At 37.7% G+C, this 19,704-nt stretch overlaps 2 protein-coding genes across 2 annotated transcripts; one reads left to right on the top strand and one right to left on the bottom strand.

Moving 5' to 3' along the window:
* Nucleotides 1–8,918: 8,918 nt before the first annotated feature.
* LOC110614462 (40S ribosomal protein S13) lies at nt 8,919–11,145 on the bottom strand. The gene is made up of 5 exons (XM_021755998.2): nt 11,013–11,145; nt 10,834–10,906; nt 10,481–10,619; nt 10,210–10,396; nt 8,919–9,179 (listed from the first exon to the last, which is right to left on the bottom strand). The coding sequence occupies exons 1-5, from the start codon at nt 11,033–11,035 to the stop codon at nt 9,146–9,148; spliced, it is 456 nt and encodes a 151-aa protein (XP_021611690.1). The 5' UTR covers nt 11,036–11,145; the 3' UTR covers nt 8,919–9,145.
* Nucleotides 11,146–15,472: 4,327 nt separating this feature from the next.
* On the top strand, nt 15,473–19,201 carry LOC110614421 (somatic embryogenesis receptor kinase 2). Its single transcript, XM_021755949.2, has 4 exons — nt 15,473–16,052; nt 16,987–17,247; nt 17,357–18,223; nt 18,468–19,201. Exons 1-4 carry the CDS (start codon nt 15,632–15,634, stop codon nt 18,947–18,949), a joined length of 2,031 nt encoding a protein of 676 aa, XP_021611641.1. The 5' UTR covers nt 15,473–15,631; the 3' UTR covers nt 18,950–19,201.
* Nucleotides 19,202–19,704: the final 503 nt, after the last annotated feature.

Raw genomic sequence — 19,704 nt, 5'->3', positions numbered from 1 at the left:
AATCACATTGTATAAACAATTTTCATTTATTCATATTTGTCAAAGTACGATTTTACAAATATTTCAAGGAAAATACCTTTTTAAGTGCTGGATGTTCCAAGCATGGGGCTCGGGGTTTCCTTGCATATCTTCAATTCGGTATACCCCAGGCTTAACCACTTTTGTCACCTTGAATGGGCCTTCCCAGGTTGGTGCTAGTTTGCCTGCAGCTGCTCTTTTTCCAGTAGCTTCCAGGTTTCTTAAAGTTAGGTCTCCCACCTTCAAGCTTCTTTCTCTGACCTTTTGATTGTAATATCTTGCTGCTCGTTGTTGGTAAGCCGCAGTTCGAACTTGGGCATCTTCCCTAACTTCTTCAAGAGCATCTAAGTTGCTCCTTAATTTGTCCCCATTAGCGTTCTCACTAACGAATTGAACTCGATGAGTGGGGATCTGCAATTCAACTGGGACTACAGCCTCTGTGCCATAAGCGAGCGCAAACGGGGTTTCTTGAGTGGGTGCTCTGGGAGTGGTTCGGAGTGCCCATAGAGTGCTATTGAGCTCTTCTGCCCAATTTTCCTTTGCCCCATTCAGCCGTTTTTTTAATCCTTGAAGGATAGCTCTATTAGTGACTTCTGTTTGGCCATTAGTCTGAGGATGAGCCACGGAGGAGAACTTATGCCATATGCCCATGTTCGTCGTGAAGGCTCTGAAAGTGCTGCAGTCAAATTGTCTGCCGTTGTCTGAGATAAGTACTCTTGGTATGCCAAATCTGCAGATGATGTGCCCCCATACGAAATCTATCATTTTGCGAGCTGTGATTGTGGCTATTGCTTCTGCCTCTGGCCATTTTGAAAAATATTCCACGGCCACCACTACGAATTTCCTTTGCCCCGTAGTCTTGGGGAAAGGTCCCAGGATGTCAATTCCCCATTGTGAGAAGGGCCATGGACTGGATATGCTTGCTTGAGGAGTGGCAGGGGTCCTGATGGCATTAGCAAATCTCTGACATACGTCACACCTTCGGACAAATTCTTCTGCTTCTTTTTTTTAACAGTGGGCCAGTAGTATCCTTGCCTGAATATTTTGTTAGCTAATGTCCCTGCTCCCTCGTGAGCCCCACATAGGCCTCTATGTATTTCCTTTATTACCTTTGCGGCTTCTTCCAGACTCACACACCGGAGCCATGGGCTGGATTTCCCTTTTCGGTATAAAGTTCCCCTTATTACTTGGTAATTGGCAGCTCGAGCTGCTATCTTTTTGGCTTCGACTTTATCTTTGGGGAGTTCGCCCTTTTCCAAGTATCTCAAGTATGGAGTCATCCAAGTTGGGCTCTGCTCCACCTGTAGTACTGTGTTTGTCTTCTTGAAAGCAGGTGTGCTGACATGCTGTATGTAGACTTCATCAGGGAGCTGCTCTAACTCTTCTTTGGTCAGCCGACTGAGCAGGTCTGCCTCCTCATTTTCATCTCGAGGTATCCTCTGAAATCTCGTAAATACTCCTCGGCTCGTGAGGTCGGCTTCCACAGCTTTTACTTTATCAAGATAACTCTGCATGATGGGGTCTCTGGCCTGATATATTCCCGTTACCTGGTTGATCACCAGCTGAGAGTCACTATTTACTTCGAGGTCGGTTACCCCTATTTCCAAAGCTACCAACATTCCGTTCACCAAGGCTTCATATTCGGCCACATTATTAGAAGCTTTGAATTCTAGCCGTAAGGCATAACATACTTTGAAGACCTCCGGGCCCTTAAGTATTATCCCAGCGCCACTGCCATCTGAGCCTGATGCTCCGTCTACATATAGCCTCCAGCTGGACTCTTGGGAAAGCTCTCCCTCTCCTTCTTTGCTTGGTATCTCCGAGGAGGATCCTTCCTTCTCCTTGTTGAATGAGCATTCTGCTATGAAGTCAGCCAGCGCTTGAGATTTTATAGCTGTCCGAGGTCGGTACTCCAGACAGTAAGGGCTGATTTCCACGGACCATGCTAACATCCGTCCGGAAGTTTCCGGCCTTCGTAGGATCTTTTTTAACGGTTGATCTGTCATCACAACTCCTTGATGGCCTTCCAGATAAACTTTGAATTTCCGGACTGCTAACAACAAGGCATACGCCAGTTTTTCAATGTTCGAGTATCTAACCTCAGTATCTCTGAGTACCTTGCTGACGTAGAAAACAGGTTTCTGTTCCCCGTCTTCCACTCTTACTAGTACTGCGCTAACTGCTTGCTCTGAGGCTGCCAAGTATATCAAGAGTTCTTCCCCTTTTGCGGGGCTGCTGAGCACGTGAGGCGAGCTGAGGTATTCCTTAAGCTCTGTGAAGGCTTTTTGGCAGTCTCCTGTCCATTCAAAATTCGGGACCTTCCTCAATTTTTTGAAGAATGGCAAACACTTTTCTGCCGATCTTGACATAAATCGATGAAGCGCCACTACTCTCCCGGTCAATCTCTGAACGTCCCTTACACAGGTCGGCTCTGGCATATTCAATATGGCTTCCACTTTCTCCGGATTGGGTTCAATGCCTTTTCCGCTCACCATGTACCCCAAGAATTTTCCTCCCCTGATGAAGAAAGCGCACTTTGCTGGATTCAGCTTCATCCTGTATTGATCTAACACCCCAAATATCTCTCTTAAATCCGTTATATGTTGTGGGAAGGTTGAACTTTTAACCACCATGTCATCCACATACACTTCTACATTCCTGCCGATCTGGTTTTTAAAGATTTTATTCATTAGTCATTGGTAGGTTGCCCCGGCGTTTCTTAATCCGAAAGGCATAGCTCTGTAGCAGTAAGTCCCGTCTTCAGTTATAAATGAGGTCTTCTCCTCATCCGTTTTTTCCATTGGGATTTGGTGGTAACCAGACATAGCATCCAAAGAAGACATATAATCAAAACCAGCCGTTGAGTCGACCATCTTATTAATATCGGGAAGGGGGTAACAATCTTTAGGGCAGGCCTTATTCAGGTCGGTAAAATCTATACACATCCTGTATTTGCCATTGGCTTTTTTGACTAACACAGGATTTGCCAGCCACTGTGGGTACATAACCTCCCTAATAAAGCCTGCCTCTTCTAGCTTTTGCACCTCTTCCTGGGTAGCCTGCTGCTTCTCTCTTCCCACTACTCTCGTCTTTTGCTTTACTGGTCTGGCCTCGGGGAGGACATTCAGTTGGTGTGTCATTACTTTGGGGTCAATTCCCGGCATGTCTGAGGGCTTCCATGCGAAAGTCGATGAGTGACTTCGGATCAGGGCCATGGCTTCACTTTTTTGTTCTTTGGTGAGGCCGGCATTGAGACTGAAGACCTTACTCGTTTCTTCTTCTGATAGGGAGAAAGTCTCCAGCTCTCCAACGGGCTCTGTCCGGGCTTCCTTTGTCTCATCCCTGACCTCCAAAACTTCTAGATCAAGCGCTTCTCCGGTTGAGTTCGGTTCCGTCACTGTGGCCAAGTATACTGCCCTTGCTTCCGCCTGGCTGCCGCGGACCATTCCCACTCCTCCTTCCGTTGGGAACTTAAGTGCCAGATACCTGATGCTAGTAACAGCTTCGAAACTGAACAACGCCGGCCTCCCCAAAATCGCATTGTAGCTCAGCGGGAGTTTGACCACCAAGAACACCTCATAATGGGTGCGAGCTTTGGGTGCTTCTCCCAAGGTGAGGGCCAGCTTCACCTTCCCTTCTACAAGTACCGGTGCTCCTCCGATCCCTTTGATGGGTGACTGGTCCCAAACCAGCTGTTCTTCTGGGATTCCCATCTGCTGGAAAACCCGATATGGCAATAAGTTAACCTTACTCCCATCATCCACCAAAACCTTCTTCACCCGAAAATTATGAATGACTGCTTCAATGACAAGCGCGTCATCATGGGGCATCTGAATGCCCCATCCTCCGAAGAGAAAGCGATGGTCATGGGAGAGTGGTCAACGATCTGCATTACCTCGCCATTGCTGGTCTCCCCTTCCCGGTTTCTCTTCTTTCCTCGACGGTTCATCCGTCCTCCAGTTCCTCCTACGATCATATTAATAGTCCCGCTGGACCCATCGTTCACTGGCCCCGTTCCCGTTCTCCTGGGCATCTGGGCTGCCGGACCAGGTTGAGGCCTCTGCCCCTCTGGTTTCTTCACAAAATTTTTGAGATGCCCCCTTTTTATCAATCTCTCAATCTCTGCGATTAACTGAAAACAGTTATTTGTGTCGTGGCCATGCGTTCGGTGATACTGACAATACTTATCAGGATTCCTCTGATCTGCTTCCGACTTCAAAGGTTGGGGCCACTGGAGAAACTCTTTATTTTGGACAGCCATGAGCACCTCGGCTCTAGACGCATTTAATGGAGTCGGTTTCTCCGGAACCCAAGGAGGGAGCGTTCTTGGTTCGAGAGTCCGAGGAGGAGGAGGCCTGTGATCCCTTCTTTCCCAGGCCTGCTTGTACGATTCAGGCCTCTTTCCATGCTTTTTCTCGTGCTTCTCCGACCTCCCCTCCTCCGGGGCTTTTTCTTCTCCTTCCGCCCTTTTGGCAAATCTACTCGTTACTAAGGCGTCATCCTGCCTTATATACTTTTCCGCCCTCTTCATCAACTCGGCCAGTGAGGTCGGAGGTTTCCTGCTTAGTGAACCGAAGAACTCGGCAGAGGTTGTTCCCTTCTGCATGGCCTCTACCGCCCTTCCTTCGTCAAGCTCGGGGATCTGCAGGGCCTCCGTATTGAAACAGGCGACATACTCTCTGAGGGACTCACCAGCTTTTTGTCTCACTGTTTCCAGATAACTCGTCTTCCTATCTGCAGGCACCCCAGCTACGAATCGGCTAATGAAGCGAGTGGCCAGATCTCCGAAACTTTGAATGTTTCTGGCCTCCAGGCTGTTGAACCATGCCATCGCTGGTCCCGAGAGCGTTGTTGGGAACACCTTGCACATCAGAGCATCTGACAGGGTTTGTAACTCCATGAAGGTCTTATAGTTCATGACGTGCTCTCTCGGGTTACCAGCTCCATTATAAGCCGCCATTGGTGGCATCATAAACTTTTTGGGAACGGTCTCCTGCTGCATTGACTTTAAGAAGGGAGAAGAAGTAGGCAAGGAGGTTTGACTCTGATCTTTCTTACCTAGCTCAGCTAGGAGCTGCTCCTTCAACCTTTTCAACTTTTGGTTCATTTTCTCATCTTCCGGGTTGGATCTTTTGCCCAAACTGCACTCTTCCTCCTCGGTTTCAGCTCCCGTTTCTCTGGTTGTTTCGGCAGAATAGTCGTTCACCTCTTCATTTTCTATCAACTCTCTTGCCCTTCGCCCATGAATTCGGGCCTCCGGTTCTTCCTCTTCTCCGGTATCGTGGTTGTTAGTTCGGAGGCGGGCAGAGGTAGGTTGGGGTTCATCGGTTCTGGGTTCCTCCACTACTGGGAGTGCGTTTACTGGGGTGCTAAGTCCCCTTTGTTGCATTATCTGGCCCAACCAGTGAGCAGTGGTTTGTAGCTGGAGAGCCATGGTTTGAATGTCTTGGTTAGACAGGGTCATGGTGGGAGTATTCCCTGCCAGGCTTGGCGAGGGATTAAGAGAAATAGGTGTTTGGTTATTCAACATTGTAGGGCTAGAAAAGGAGAACTGCTGCCCCTCTTGGGCAGAGCTCAGGTCATTTGGAATATTAAGGTTACTGTCTTGGTGGTTTGCCATCGTGGATCTCAGTGGGTTTTGAAAGTGAAAACTCCGGTGATGAAAAGATCTCCTTCGTTTCCCACAGACGGCGCCAATTGATGATCTGAGATCCAATAGAATAGGGTTTTACAAGGGTTTTGTATTACTGAATAAGGCCTAAGCTTTCTGAGGAGGGGACTCCTCTTTTATACATTATCTTGCTTGCTGGTGACGTGTAAAGGTCTCTCCAAGATTGGGCCACGCGTCTCTGCCATGCGGATTCGAAGGTACTAGGGTATCAGCCGCCTGCTCCATGCATAACGGCCTCTGATTCTCCTCGTGCGTACGGTCGAGCGGATCTGCCAAGCTGTCTAGTGAATATTATTCTGGATCCTGGACTGGGCTGAGAGTTGGGCCGGATGCTAAGCCTGAGTGGAGAGGGCCTGCTTCGTGCGGGCCGGGCCGGCTTGAGTGAGGAAGATGGGTCGAGCCCGGCTTTGAAGGTTGGATGAGCCAGGCTTGTTATATATATCAGGTGTGTGTGGGCCTCTACGTCATGGGCCTTGGGCTGTGGTCAAGCCCCTGGTCCGGGGTGAAGGAATTCAGCAGTCATCAGAGAAGACCTCCTCTCTTATTGTTCTGAATGTAAATTTCCTCTCCAAATATGAGTGATTATTTTGGATTTTTTTTGTTTTTTCTCTTTTTTTTTCTTTTTTTTTTTGTTGTGCTCTTGGTAGATCGTAGTTATTGGTGAGAGCTTTATCTTTTGTCATATTTTTCTTTGGTGCCTGGTCTTTTCTGAATTATACTTTTATGCATGAAAGTCGCTCTATCCTTCTTCTTTATCCAGGTTCGGCAATTGAAAGATGGTGATCACTCCTAAATTCGAAAGGCGTGAATGAGTGCAGAAGCTGAGGAGAGTATCTCCATCATCTTTATTGGCGGTTTTTTCGATCTGTAGCGGTAGAATCTTCAAAGTTTTTATCTATGTTTACTGTGATTTCAGATAACAGATGGTGATACAAACGGCTTGGCTCTAGGTCCGAGTGTTCGCGGGGCTCTATTGGCTTTTGCATGTGGCATTTCTCCATCTCATTGTGCTTCACTGCGTTTTCTATAGCTTTGTAGTTGCTGTTGAAGCAGATTCTTTTGCTAGCTTTTTCATCGTCTTCTTCCGCAGCAGCGTTCCTCATTTCTAGGGTTAGCTTGACTCTTGTGGTTTTGTATTGAGGGATTGATTATTGGGTCGGGGCTTGCCTCTTGCCTTTGATCTTAGGCTGGTTATGTATTTTTTCTACGCCCTAAAAGTTTTCAAATTTATATATTGCCTAGAACCTTTCCTCCACCAATAAATATTGACTTTCTATTTTAAAAAAATCTAACTATTTGAAAGAATGTACTAAAATATTCTTGTAAAAATATTTTAAAAATATCTCCTGATTTATCTTATGAACTTTAAAACTTTCATCAAATATGGTCCGATCTCACCAATAATTCTTTTTTTTTTTTTTTTTTGAACTGCAAGGTATATTGAATCAACTATTGTTTGATTTATTGAATAATCTTTATGAATATAAAATTTCATAGATAATTAAATAATATTTAATACACTAATCAACCCTGGCTTTTTTAAATAAGCGATTCAATTATTTCTTAAAAAGTGTTTAACTTAATTTATTAAATTTAACTTATAAGTATTAAGGGGTTTATAAGCATTTTTAAAATTTTTAGTTGTAAAAGTTAATGTATTTAATTAAAAATAACTTATAAACACGTTTATTATGAAAATTATTTAAAGGAATGTGGTATGTATTATAATTTTAAATTTTTAATAAAAATAATATAGTAATTTAATTGATCAAATTAATTTATAAACAAGATATTTATAAACATGAAATAAAAAGCTGAAAAGAGTGGCTTGTTTTTTTTTTTCTACTTATAAGCTATTTATATTTTATATTGTACTAAACAAACGAATCTTTTAAATTTTAAAATTTATAAACTAATTTGATCCATTTATAAATTGGCCATAGCTCGATAATTTTGTAACATAACCCATAAGAAATAAAAGGATTGTACAAATGTTTGATTCAGTTCAAAATTGAATTAAATAAAAAAAACTAAAAATTAGAACTCAATTAAACATTGAAATTGAATCAAATCCAACTACACATACAACCAAACTAATTCAAACCAAAATAAATTGATTTAATTCAAAATTTGGTTCTATCTCCTTTCTTCTCCTTCACTGCTCCTTCTCTTCCAAATTATATTCCAATTCTTTTTTTAATGAGAAACTATATTCCAATTCACAACCATACTAATCAAAGATATGCTAAAAAAAAATCCATTAATATTAATTCAATCTCAATGATACAGATATATATAAAAGCAATATTACAAATTAAAAAAGAAAAAAAAAAAAAAAAAAGAGCAATCTTCCCCATAACAAAGAATGACGACATGGTTATGAAAACGAAAGAGTGATGCTGGTTAGTGCGATATTGCTATTTCCATAGTTCGGCAGTACTGTGCTTAATAATGTTGGTGCTGCAGAGATTGGAAAGAATTTATTAAAAATAATTTGTTTAATGGAGGATTAGTGCCATTGAATTTGGACAGCAAAGTTTAATTTGCAACTTAGTGGCAAAGAAGAGATGGAAGAAAGTAAAAGAAGAAAAGAGGGGAGAGGGTAGGCGGCGGCTGACTGGAAAAGAGAAAAAGCTAAGATTTATATATAATCAGAAATTAACCGTCGAGATTAAATATTGCTGGAAGGTTTGGATCAAAACTGCAAAAGGTATAAAACATTAAAAAAGTTTGAAAATGAGAGATTAAGACCGTAGAGCATTCAACCCAAGACCAATTAAATTTTAATCTCAAAATTGAACCAATAAAACCATAAAATATAAAATCAAAATCAAACTAAATCAAATTCATTTGACAATCGAAATAATTTTTAAAATTATTTTGATTTCTTCAATTTTTTTTTTTCATTTTCCGTTTAAACGAAAAGTGTTCACCCCTAGAGGTCAGTGAACGATACACAAGCGCTAATTCTTGGAAAATTTTAAGAGCGCCCAGACTCGCAAATCAATCAGGACAAAGAATCTCATGTCTACCCCCTGAAATTACCATGGATCTGTGGTCCGTCCACCTTCCAGCTATTCCTTTTAAGCTTTATTTGTAATCTCATTCTGAGTGAAACATCAACCCCTGCTCGGAATAAGTCACTCGTAGGAAACGAATTCAATTCTTCTTTCATTCTATATACGAGGTAGAGCTTCGAGAGATGCACGGTTATTTATAACAATAAATATTGAAAAACTAAGAATCTCAGCAATTTAAAATCTCTAGTAAAAAAAAACAACAATCGGCAACATTCATCTATAAAGAAGATTTCTAGTTTGGACGTTGAAAAAAAAATGCAAAAAGATCAATCTGAAACATGAAATTCCCCACAAGCGTTTGTAAGACTCGACTAGAGGCACTCGCGAATGAGTCCTAGATTAAGTAAATGGAAGAGCTAATCCAAATGTACCATCATTATGCCACAAGGGTGCTGGCGGTGGTTGATTCACTGCAGAAAGAGATCAACTCCATTAGCTAAGAGGCAGACCATTAAATTAAACCATACATAGCGTTGAGAAGCCAATTCAAAATTCAAATTAGAGAACATGATAAGGGCAAACAAACAATAAAAGTGTGAGATTTTCTCAATTTGTAAGATCAATTCGATCAACTAAAGACACACTGGACAAAGCTTACAGACATACAATTCAACATTTCAGAAATATCCAACCCTCTTAATGCATTAAGTATACAAATAACACATTGGATTATGTGTAACAGTTCCAATTTTATCTCTAAGATTGAAAAAAATATTCCAAATAAATATTTTTCATTCTAGCCTCTACAAACCCTACTTATCCCAGCTCTAAAGGCAGCCAGTGACTCAAGGTCTAGGTCTTCTGAGTGGAATCACTCTCCGGGAATTCAATGGTTTCAGCTCTGGTTCAAATGGTATCTGAATGAAGACTATACACATAAATCTACAAGTAACATGCTAAAACAATGTGGACTTAGTACCGCATAAAGAATGGTATTTACAGGAAAGAAACTTTTCTTTTATTATGGAAAAGACTCAGTCTATTATCAAATAATAATTAATTGATTGCTAATTGATGTATACATTTGCATAGCAATTGATGGTATAGATTATGCATAGTATTTTAATCTTTTCAGCAGGGAATTCCTGCCTGAGCATTTGCTAACTTTCATCAGAAAAATACTTTTCAAATAATAATTAATTGATTGCTAATTGCTGTATACATTTGCATAGCAATTGATGGTATAGATTATGCATCGTATTTTAATATTTTCAGCAGGGAATTCCTGCCTGAGCATTTGCTAACTTTCATCAGAAAAATACTTTTCAACTATTTTCAATTAAGATGTATGACACAACACATTGTAAAATAGTAGATTGCAATGATTACACTAGTAAATTGAAATCATTCTACTGAACAGAAAGTGACCAATACCAACATGATATTACACATGCTCAAATTATTGATTAAAAGTTCAGGCAGAGGAGGCAATATACTCACTATTTCCATACTGGTGGAAGCTTCTTAGTCTTCTTATAATAGCGAGCTAGGCGATGGATCCTGCTCTCAACCAAAATCAACCTAAATTTGGAATCTTTGTCCTTTCTGTTCCTCTCCAGATGTTTCCTAATTGCAACTGCTTTCTTGATGAGATGGTACAAATCTTCAGGTATTTCAGGAGCAAGTCCTAGCAAAGTATAATAGGCAAATTAGATACAAATGACAAAAAAAGAAGAATAAATAAACAGAGACGGCATCAATAATAATCTACCATGTGCCTTCAATATCCGTAAAATCTGGCTCCCAGTGACACTCTTCACTTGAGCAATCCCATGAGAGTCACGAAGGATGACACCAATTTGAGAAGGTGTCAACCCTTTTTTAGCGAACTTGCAGATGTTATCCTCGACCTGAAATAGGAAGAAATTAAAAAAGAAAATCAGTACTAAATAATAGAATACAACTAGTAGTGAACAACAGTTTACAAGCATTACAACTTGAAATTAAAACAAAGACAGAGAGCCCGTTTGAATTCAAACAGTAAAGGAAATAAACAATAAACTGCTTAGAAAAGGAAAAAATCAAATAAATAGGTAAAAATTCATTAGGGTTAGGGTTCCTCACATCCTGAGGAGAAATCTTGAGCCAACTTGGAGGAGTTCTCTTGTATGGCAAAGCAGATGCCGAAATACCCTTACTGGAAAGCAAACAATACAAAAATCAAATAAATTAAATAGATTTTTAAGTTTTACTATAATCACGATATAATTCTGTATCGAAGATTCATCAAATATAAAACACACCCTCGACTATGCATGCGACCCATGGTGGCGGACTTAGTTTGCTGCCTCTTGCGTCTTGCGCTTCCTTTAGCTTGCTCCTAGAAACCCTAGTATCAGAATCAAACGAAGGGCTTTTATACTTTTTATTCCTTAGTTTATTCGGAGCCGCATGCTACTGGCATCCTTTGGGCTTTAAGCTTTTCTCAGAGGCTTGGCCCAGAAAGTATTAGTTGGGCCTGCAATGTACCAAATCAAATCAATATCTTTGATCAAATAATCCATAGGGCAAAAGAAACCCATCCCAATTAGAGATCCAATTCCTCCCTTCCTTCTTTTTCTTATTCACCTTCACAAAGACAGTGACGAAACTAATGAGGTAGATCGGAACTGTCACTCCTCCTGAAATTTAAATTTTTAAATAAAAGTAGATTAAATGTTAATATACTTTTACGATAATCTCTTATTCTTTAAAAAAATTAAGAAGTTTAATTTTTTTATTAGTCTATTTAAATGAAAATTTAATAATTTTAAATTTAATAAATTAAAATTATAATAGCTTTAAATTTATTAAATATATATTTGACCTCCATTAAATATAAATATTGTGTTAATAAATATTTTAATTATTTAAATATAAATTTTGTGTTATTTTTTAAATATAAATGTTTCGTTCGTATACACATAGAATTAGATAAATATATATTTTTTGATATGAACGAGATAAAAGTAATTAATGCAATTGCAAAAGAGTATCACATGGAATAACTTGTATTTTTAGAATGAGTATTTATATATATTATTTATCTTTTATTTTTATTTAAAACCTAAATGGCTAGATTACTACTTCAATTCAAATTGGATTTAAATTAATGATATTCAAATCCATTTTGAAATCCATCTCGAATCCGATTAAAAATTAATTTAAACTATCTGAACACGCGACTATTATTATTTAAATAAGATTTGAATCTGTTTAGTATAATGTATTTTAATTAATAATTTATATAAAAAATATTTTTTATTCATAATTTTCATTTAAAAAATTTAATATTTCAAAAAAATATTTAAATTTTAATTTTTAAATAAAAATATATAAAAAGATTTATAAATATTATCGTAAAATATATTTTTTACATTAAATTAATTATTTATATAAATGAGTTCGAATAGTGAGCACTCTATACATAAAACTTAAATTTGATTCGAACCCGCAATGTTTATTATTTTTTAAATTCAAATTCATTTCAAATTCGATTATAACTATTTAAATCTGTCCTATTAAGATTTAGTCTGATTAGATATCTAAAAATATCCGATCCGTTGCCATCTTAGTTGAAACAGATAACTTTGTAAAAAGCAGAAATTTTAAAGCATGTGTAATTCTTCACCTCATTACAATTTCTGCTACAGTCAATTGATGAAACTAGTGAGTCTACGGATTTTGCTCAATACCTAAATTAACCACTCTAGTTGGATGGTGACAAAAAATGGATAAAAGTGGGGGAAAGATTTATGTAAATTTATGCTCTCCAATCTCCTCTCGTGATGCTAGTACTTCTTGTATTGAATAATGAGAGGAGGAGAGTGTGGAATGCAGCCTTTTCTTAGCAAGAATGTGAAAGATGTTGGTGTAAAAATATCGCTAAACCTAAAAAGTTTCAACTTTGCAGGTAAAGACTTCAAATATTTATTTATCATTAGTTTAATATGATTTATTTTATAAAAAATAATTTAAATGAATTAAAACAAAATATGTATGATTTTGTTTTAAAAAAATTAAATATTTTATAAATTAAAAAAAATGAAAATTTCCATTTCAAATAAAAAACTTAATAGAAAAGAAATAAATTAAATTGAATTTTTAGAAAAAATTTTATTCCAAATAAAAAGAATTGGAATTTGAACTCAATTTAAAAGTTTAAATTTGTTGGTGATGGCTGTAAGAGTAATTTCATACATGTTAGGTGTCTTGTGAACTTAAAGGAGCTTTGTGAAAAATAATGGTAGGTGAATACAGTACACATTACTATCAATAGTTCAACTTTCTTCTTCTCAATAATTTGTTAACAGTGATACATTTTTCAACTAGATTCGCTGAAATAGTGAATATCAGAATAGAAAAGAGATGGGAAATGTCATTGTAATTAAAAAATAAAAAACTAAAAACTAAAATGTAATGTCTTTTAATGTTGTAGGAATAGGTTATTTCCTGTGTGTTCATGCATTGACAGTAAGGTTTTGGCCTTTTTGAAGTGCTCAAACATAGAAAAGGAAACTGTGAGAGTGAAATGTAAAGAAAAAGAACAAAGACACGTCTTTTTCTAACATTATCTTGGCTGAACATAGGTGGTTGAGATGTATTCCTCCAAAATTTCAAAGTGAAATTTGTCTCTCTCATGCATTTTGATTTTGTTAGTGGGAAAGAATCCAAGTATGAAATCCACTGCTCCCAGCATCAAGTGTAGCATTTTTCACTTTCCCACATGGGATCTCCATGGGAGTGCATTATGTAAACACAGTGGAATAAAGGGGAACTGTAAAAGCTGAAAAGATGGAAATGAAAGTGTATCCTTTACAAGAAGAGTATAAGCAAGGATTTCTTGAGAGAAAAGGCTAAAAGAGACACATCAATCTTTTTTGTTCCTGGGTTAGATTTTGAATCATAGCAAAAGGATATGATTCCCCATTAGAGTCACAAAATCAATCATGACCAGTCAATCTCAAGGGTTTTTTCTAGAGTAGGTAAGGAAATTTGGTGTGTGGAATTTGTTAAATTATCAATATCAACTATGCATAGGACAGCTGATAAAAATGGTTGGTTTTAGGACTAAACTGATAAAAACAAAATTGGGAAAATTAAAACTTTATGTCGTCATTATTACCATAAGGCTTAAAGCTTTAGCATGAGATAATGAGGGACAGCTGTGCCTTTGATTGTTTCCAAATAATGGATTCACAAGCAGTGGTAAGAGGAACTGGGGCATTCTTCCTTTGCTATTGGAGACAATATAACATGAATTTTTTTCAAATTCACATGGAGCTCAACAATCTGTCCATAATCAGGAGTTTTCAACCACTTCAAGGACATATACAGGGCCATGTAGTGAGTCATCTAGTTTTGGGAAATCAAGCAGCTTCTTAATTTGGTGGACACCAATTATTCTCTCATGCAATCCCCCCACCACCTCCCAATAGCAGCAGCAATAATAATAATGATAATAATTTTTTAATTTAAATATATATATATTAAAAAATAGATTTTTTTTTATGAACAATTTGAAAATTGAAATAAATGTGTATGACAAATGATTAGAAATTAATGTAGTACTGACTTTTCTATACCTACCTTACCCTTGTGTGTGCAGTCTGCGGTAAATCTCACTTGTGCACAGTAGCATCAGTCATTGGCATGGGCCACCCATTAAAGTGGAGGTATGGAACGCACCATTGATTAAATCTTTGTTTTTTTTTTTTTTTTCTCTTCTCTTCTTCTAATTAATTAATTAATTATTTTTCTAAATTTGAAATCATATTCCTTTTGAAAATGACAATCTCCTAATGTTTGCTCTCATTTTCCATGTTTTATGTTCTTTTATATTATCATGTTTATTTGTAGCTTAAGCTATCGGGACAAGATGGCTTTACCTCCGTCATTTTGCTTTTAAATTTCATGCATCTGCTTAAAAAAAAAAATCAGGATAAGAAGAAGATGAGTCTCTATTACTGTTTTGAATGATCAATGCTTAGATTATAATCAAAAGCCTGAGTTTCAATATAAAAAATAATTAACACTTTTCATTTTATGAATTTTAATTTTAATTTTAATTTAAATATGATATTTCACAATTTTATAAATATTTTAATATCATTAAATTAAGATTTCGTTTAACTAAAATACTTATAATTCACTTTAAAATATAATAAATTAAAAAATAAATTATTAAGTATGTTCTGAATGAATTCCTTTATTTGATAGTAACTCACTCCGTTTTATAAAAATTAGTTTGTGGTTAGAGACTATAGACCATTTCGATAGATTTATAGTTACTTTTATATACATTAAAAATTTTTAAAAATTCAATTGATATAATGAAAATAAAATTTATATATTTTTAATATACCTTCAAATGATATAATGAATTATTGGCCAATAGCGAATAATATTTACCGTTAGAAGTCTTCTCCAAAGTTTAGAATTTTCAAATTTCTAAGACGTACCAAAGATTGGTTTAGCCACGCAACGACAGGGTTCACGTGGACCACGGACGGAGGACCAGGACCCCCGAGATGGCCACGTACAATAACAGATGACGGTGTTAGGTATGCTGTAAAGGTGATTGTACTGAAGCTTTCCCCAACATCGGACGGTTAGCATGCATCAGAAAATGGGACCCATCTCATCGTTCGATCTGTGTCCGAGTGGGTCCCATGTTGTTTCAAATTCTGCTTATTAGTAAAAAAAAAACAGAGAGTGTTGGTGCTTTACGAGTGTGACCTGTTACTTCTTCACTCTCGACTAAGAACGCTTGCCCATGAACTGAGATTCGATTCCCTTTCTTTCCATCTCCCTTTTACCTTTTGTTTAACTTCCAAAACCTCATATTTTCCTTCACTTTCCTCTACTTTCTTTCAACCCAAACATGCATCTTCTCCTCTTCTATCTCTTCTCTCTCTCCCTTTTCCTTTCATCCACTTTCTCCTCGCCTGCAGAACTCCAACTCCTCATGCAAATCAAGTTCTCCCTCGACCCATTTAACCGGTTCTTAACCTCCTGGGAACCCAACTCTGACCCATGTGCTGGGTCTTTTGAGGGCGTGGCTTGCAATGAGCAAGGCCGCGTGGCTAATATTTCTCTTCAGGGTAAGGGTCTCTCCGGCCAGATACCGCCGGCTATAGGTGGGCTTAAGAGCTTAACTGGTTTGTATCTGCATTTCAATGCACTTACTGGAGAGATACCGAAGGAGATAGCTGATTTGACTGAGCTAAGTGATTTGTATCTTAACGTGAATAATCTGACTGGGGAGATTCCATCTCAGGTTGGCAACATGGCTAATCTTCAAGGTTAGTTGCTAAGTTTTCGTTGTAAAATCGCAGTAACAGTTCTTTAGCTTGTTTACTTCTCTTGGAAATTTGCTATTTTGCGTTTAAGTTCTATGGCCTTCTGGGTTTCTGCAAGTTGCTACATTTGGGTTTAAACAAGTCATGTGAAAGGCGGAAACTTTTTAACCGAAAAGCTTCAATCTTGTATGTTACTCGATTTTCATTATAATTTTTGTTATTACTATTTTCTATCTGGTGCTTTTTCTTACTTAACTTTCGTTATCCTTTTATTTATCTTTTTCTTCAATAACTTTGATTTCTGATTCTTTTTCCCCTAGTCTAGTTATGAACTGGGCACTGGGTAGCGTTTTCTCAAAACACTGAATTGCTTATCATTGGAAAGCAAAAAGCTTGAGTATATTTATTTTGAAATTCTCTAAAAATTAAAGAACTTGAGGCTAAATAGAACGCAATAATGCTTTCGCATTAATTGCAGATCCTGGGTGGTTTATTACTTACGCCCAATAACATTAAAAAATTCTCATTCATCAATAGCAGAAGACAAACAAACCCAAAAAAAAAAAAAAAAGAAGAAAAGCTTAAAGACAAAGGGAAAAGTGCTTCTTCCATGTCTGCCTGAATGATTAGCTGAATAGTGACCTCCATTATTACTTGGTAGTTGTATTGTGTTATATTTTAATTTGAGACTTTATTATCATTTAATCTTTTGAAATAAGCATGCTGGGATCTATGTTTTGCACTACCAAAAAGGAATGACCAATCGAGAGCTTCGTCTTTAAAAAAGGGAACATATATATATATATATAAGAAATTTGTGAGTCTACTTGGCCTTCTCATTTTAGAACACCTGCTATCATTTTTAAGCTCATAACTGTAGCCAAATGGGAAAATTTTCCAAATGACCCTCAATCTGATTTTCTTTTTGTTTAACCAGTTTTGCAGCTGTGTTACAATAAGTTGACTGGGAGTGTACCAACACAATTGGGTTCTCTGAAGAAGCTCACTGTCCTTGCTCTACAATATAATCAGCTAACTGGTGCAATTCCTGCAAGCTTGGGTGATTTGGGGCTGTTAACAAGGCTGGATTTGAGCTTTAATGGTCTTTTTGGTTCAATACCAATAAAATTAGCTGACGCTCCTATGCTACAAGTACTGGACATTCGTAACAACAGTCTTTCTGGGAATGTACCTCCAGGTAATATGAGTTCTCTTACCATATGCTTACCATTTTGTCTATGTTGACATCACAAGCCTGGTGCTGACTTTTGGCTTTACTTTTATTTCATTGTTGATGAAAAATTAAGCTTTGAAGAGGCTGAATAGTGGATTCCAGTACAACAACAACCCTGAGCTATGCGGAGTTGAGTTCCCTAACTTGGGGATATGTACAGCTTCTGATCATCTAAACCCGAATAGACCTGAACCTTTCAAACCAAGTGGTGCTTTGCAAAAGGATATCCCAGAATCTGCCAATTTACCTTCCAATTGCAGCCAAACCCACTGTTCGAATTCATCCAAAAGCTCACTGTATGGTGTGATATTTGGTGTAATCGGAGTTTTCACTGTGTTAACTGTCATTGGACTCTTCACATTCACATGGTACCGTCGCCAAAAACAGAAAATTGGAAGTGCATTTGATACTTCTGATGGTCGGCTTAGTACTGACCAGGTCAGGGAGGTTTATAGGAAGAGTGCCTCTCCACTTATCAGCCTAGAGTATTCCAATGGGTGGGATCCCTTGGCCATAAGCCAAAGCAAAAATGGGCTTTCTCAGGAATTTCTGGAGAGCTTCATGTTCAATTTAGAAGAGGTAGAGCGAGCAACACAGTGCTTCTCAGAGGTGAACTTGTTGGGGAAGAGTAATTACTCAGCCACCTACAAGGGAATCTTAAGAGATGGGTCAGCCGTTGCTGTTAAGTGCATCACCAAAACGAGTTGCAAATCTGATGAAGCTAATTTCTTGAAGGGTTTGAAGAATATAACCTCATTGAAACATGAAAATCTGGTGAGATTGAGAGGCTTTTGCTGCTCAAAAGGAAGGGGGGAGTGTTTTCTCATTTATGATTTTGTCCCAAATGGAAACCTGTTGCAGTATCTTGACATAAAGGAGGGCAGTGGGAAGGTTCTTGAATGGTCCACCAGAATATCTATCATAAATGGCATTGCCAAAGGTCAGTATTTGTGCTAAATTTTTAGAATTGTTTACCTATCATGCCTATCATGCTTTTCTTATTTGTTCGTGGAGATTTTAGAAGCATTTGGATCACTTGCATGGTTTCCATCCTAATTGAAGAGAACAGTATAATTTTTTTTTTTTTTTTTGTGGTTTTTATACATTCTGCTAATGCTATTCTAGTACTTTTATAATCTTCATCAAATTAATGATCTTTATAATTTTTGTTCTGTGCTAACCAGGTATTGGCTATTTACATGGTAATAGAAGAAATAAACCTACTCTATTCCATCAAAACATATCAGCCGAGAAAGTGCTCATTGACAGACGATACAATCCATTGCTCTCAGATTCAGGCTTGCACAAACTCCTTGCAGATGACATCGTCTTCTCCATACTTAAAGCTAGTGCTGCCATGGGATACCTGGCTCCTGAGTACACAACTACTGGTCGTTTTACTGAAAAGAGTGATGTTTATGCATTTGGTATGATTTTACTTCAGATCCTCAGTGGAAAACGTATAGTCACTGCAATGACTCGTGCTGCAGTGGAATCATGCAAGGTCGAAGATTTTGTTGATGCAAATCTTGAAAGAAAGTTCTCAGAATCAGAGGCAACAAAACTTGGAAGATTGGCTCTTCTTTGCACTCACGAATCTCCCCATTGCAGGCCTACAATGGAAGTTGTGTTGGAGGAACTAAGTGAGTTTATTGTCGTTGCTTAACTTATATTCAGAAAAAATGGACATTTTGCCTCAATTTTCAAAGTGCAAGAGGCAAGACTTTGAACCTTCACTTCTTCACTAACCAACGAGCTGATACTGAAAGCTCAATTGCTAATGGTTACTTAACTTGGTTGCCTTTTCTTGAGGACTGAGGTAGCTGTAAAATTTGTGGCTGTTGGGAGTTGTAATGAACTGAATTTAGGCACAAGTGTTTGTTATATAGTTTAATGTAGTTGTAGCATTTGTCTTTCACATTTAATCTGCTAAAAATATAGCAATAAACCCATAATGTCTCCAATATGTAGGAGAAAACAACATCATGTGATGCTCTGAAATTGTATGGAACCAGAAAAGGGAATGGCCAAACAACAACAGTAAATAGACAAAATGATGGTTGCATAGTGCGAAGCAAAGCTAACTTTTATTTGAATTCACGTGTACCCAATTTGGAATCTAAGTAAACAACAAAAGGCGTTTTGGTCTGGCCACTAGATTGTGAATCTTTTGTCCTCTTCGTCTGTCTTTTTCATTTCTTTTCTTCTTAGATTAAAAGAGCTACCCTAAGCATCAGAGCATCAGAGCTTTGTTTTGATAATAATAGTAATAATTAAAATAAGAAGATGAAATGGCACGTGCGGTACATAAATAAAAAGAGGCTAATGGTAGCCCGGGAACTTAGCTGAGCCTGACTCTGAAAATTTTGACCCCAGAAAGAATAAAAGCAGAAATTAGGGCCAGCGTGTTAAATTGAAAAT

The sequence above is a fragment of the Manihot esculenta genome, chromosome 5 (genome assembly GCF_001659605.2).
Source record: "Manihot esculenta cultivar AM560-2 chromosome 5, M.esculenta_v8, whole genome shotgun sequence".
Classification (NCBI taxonomy): Eukaryota; Viridiplantae; Streptophyta; class Magnoliopsida; order Malpighiales; family Euphorbiaceae; genus Manihot; species Manihot esculenta.
This window is presented reverse-complemented; position numbering and strand designations above follow the sequence as displayed.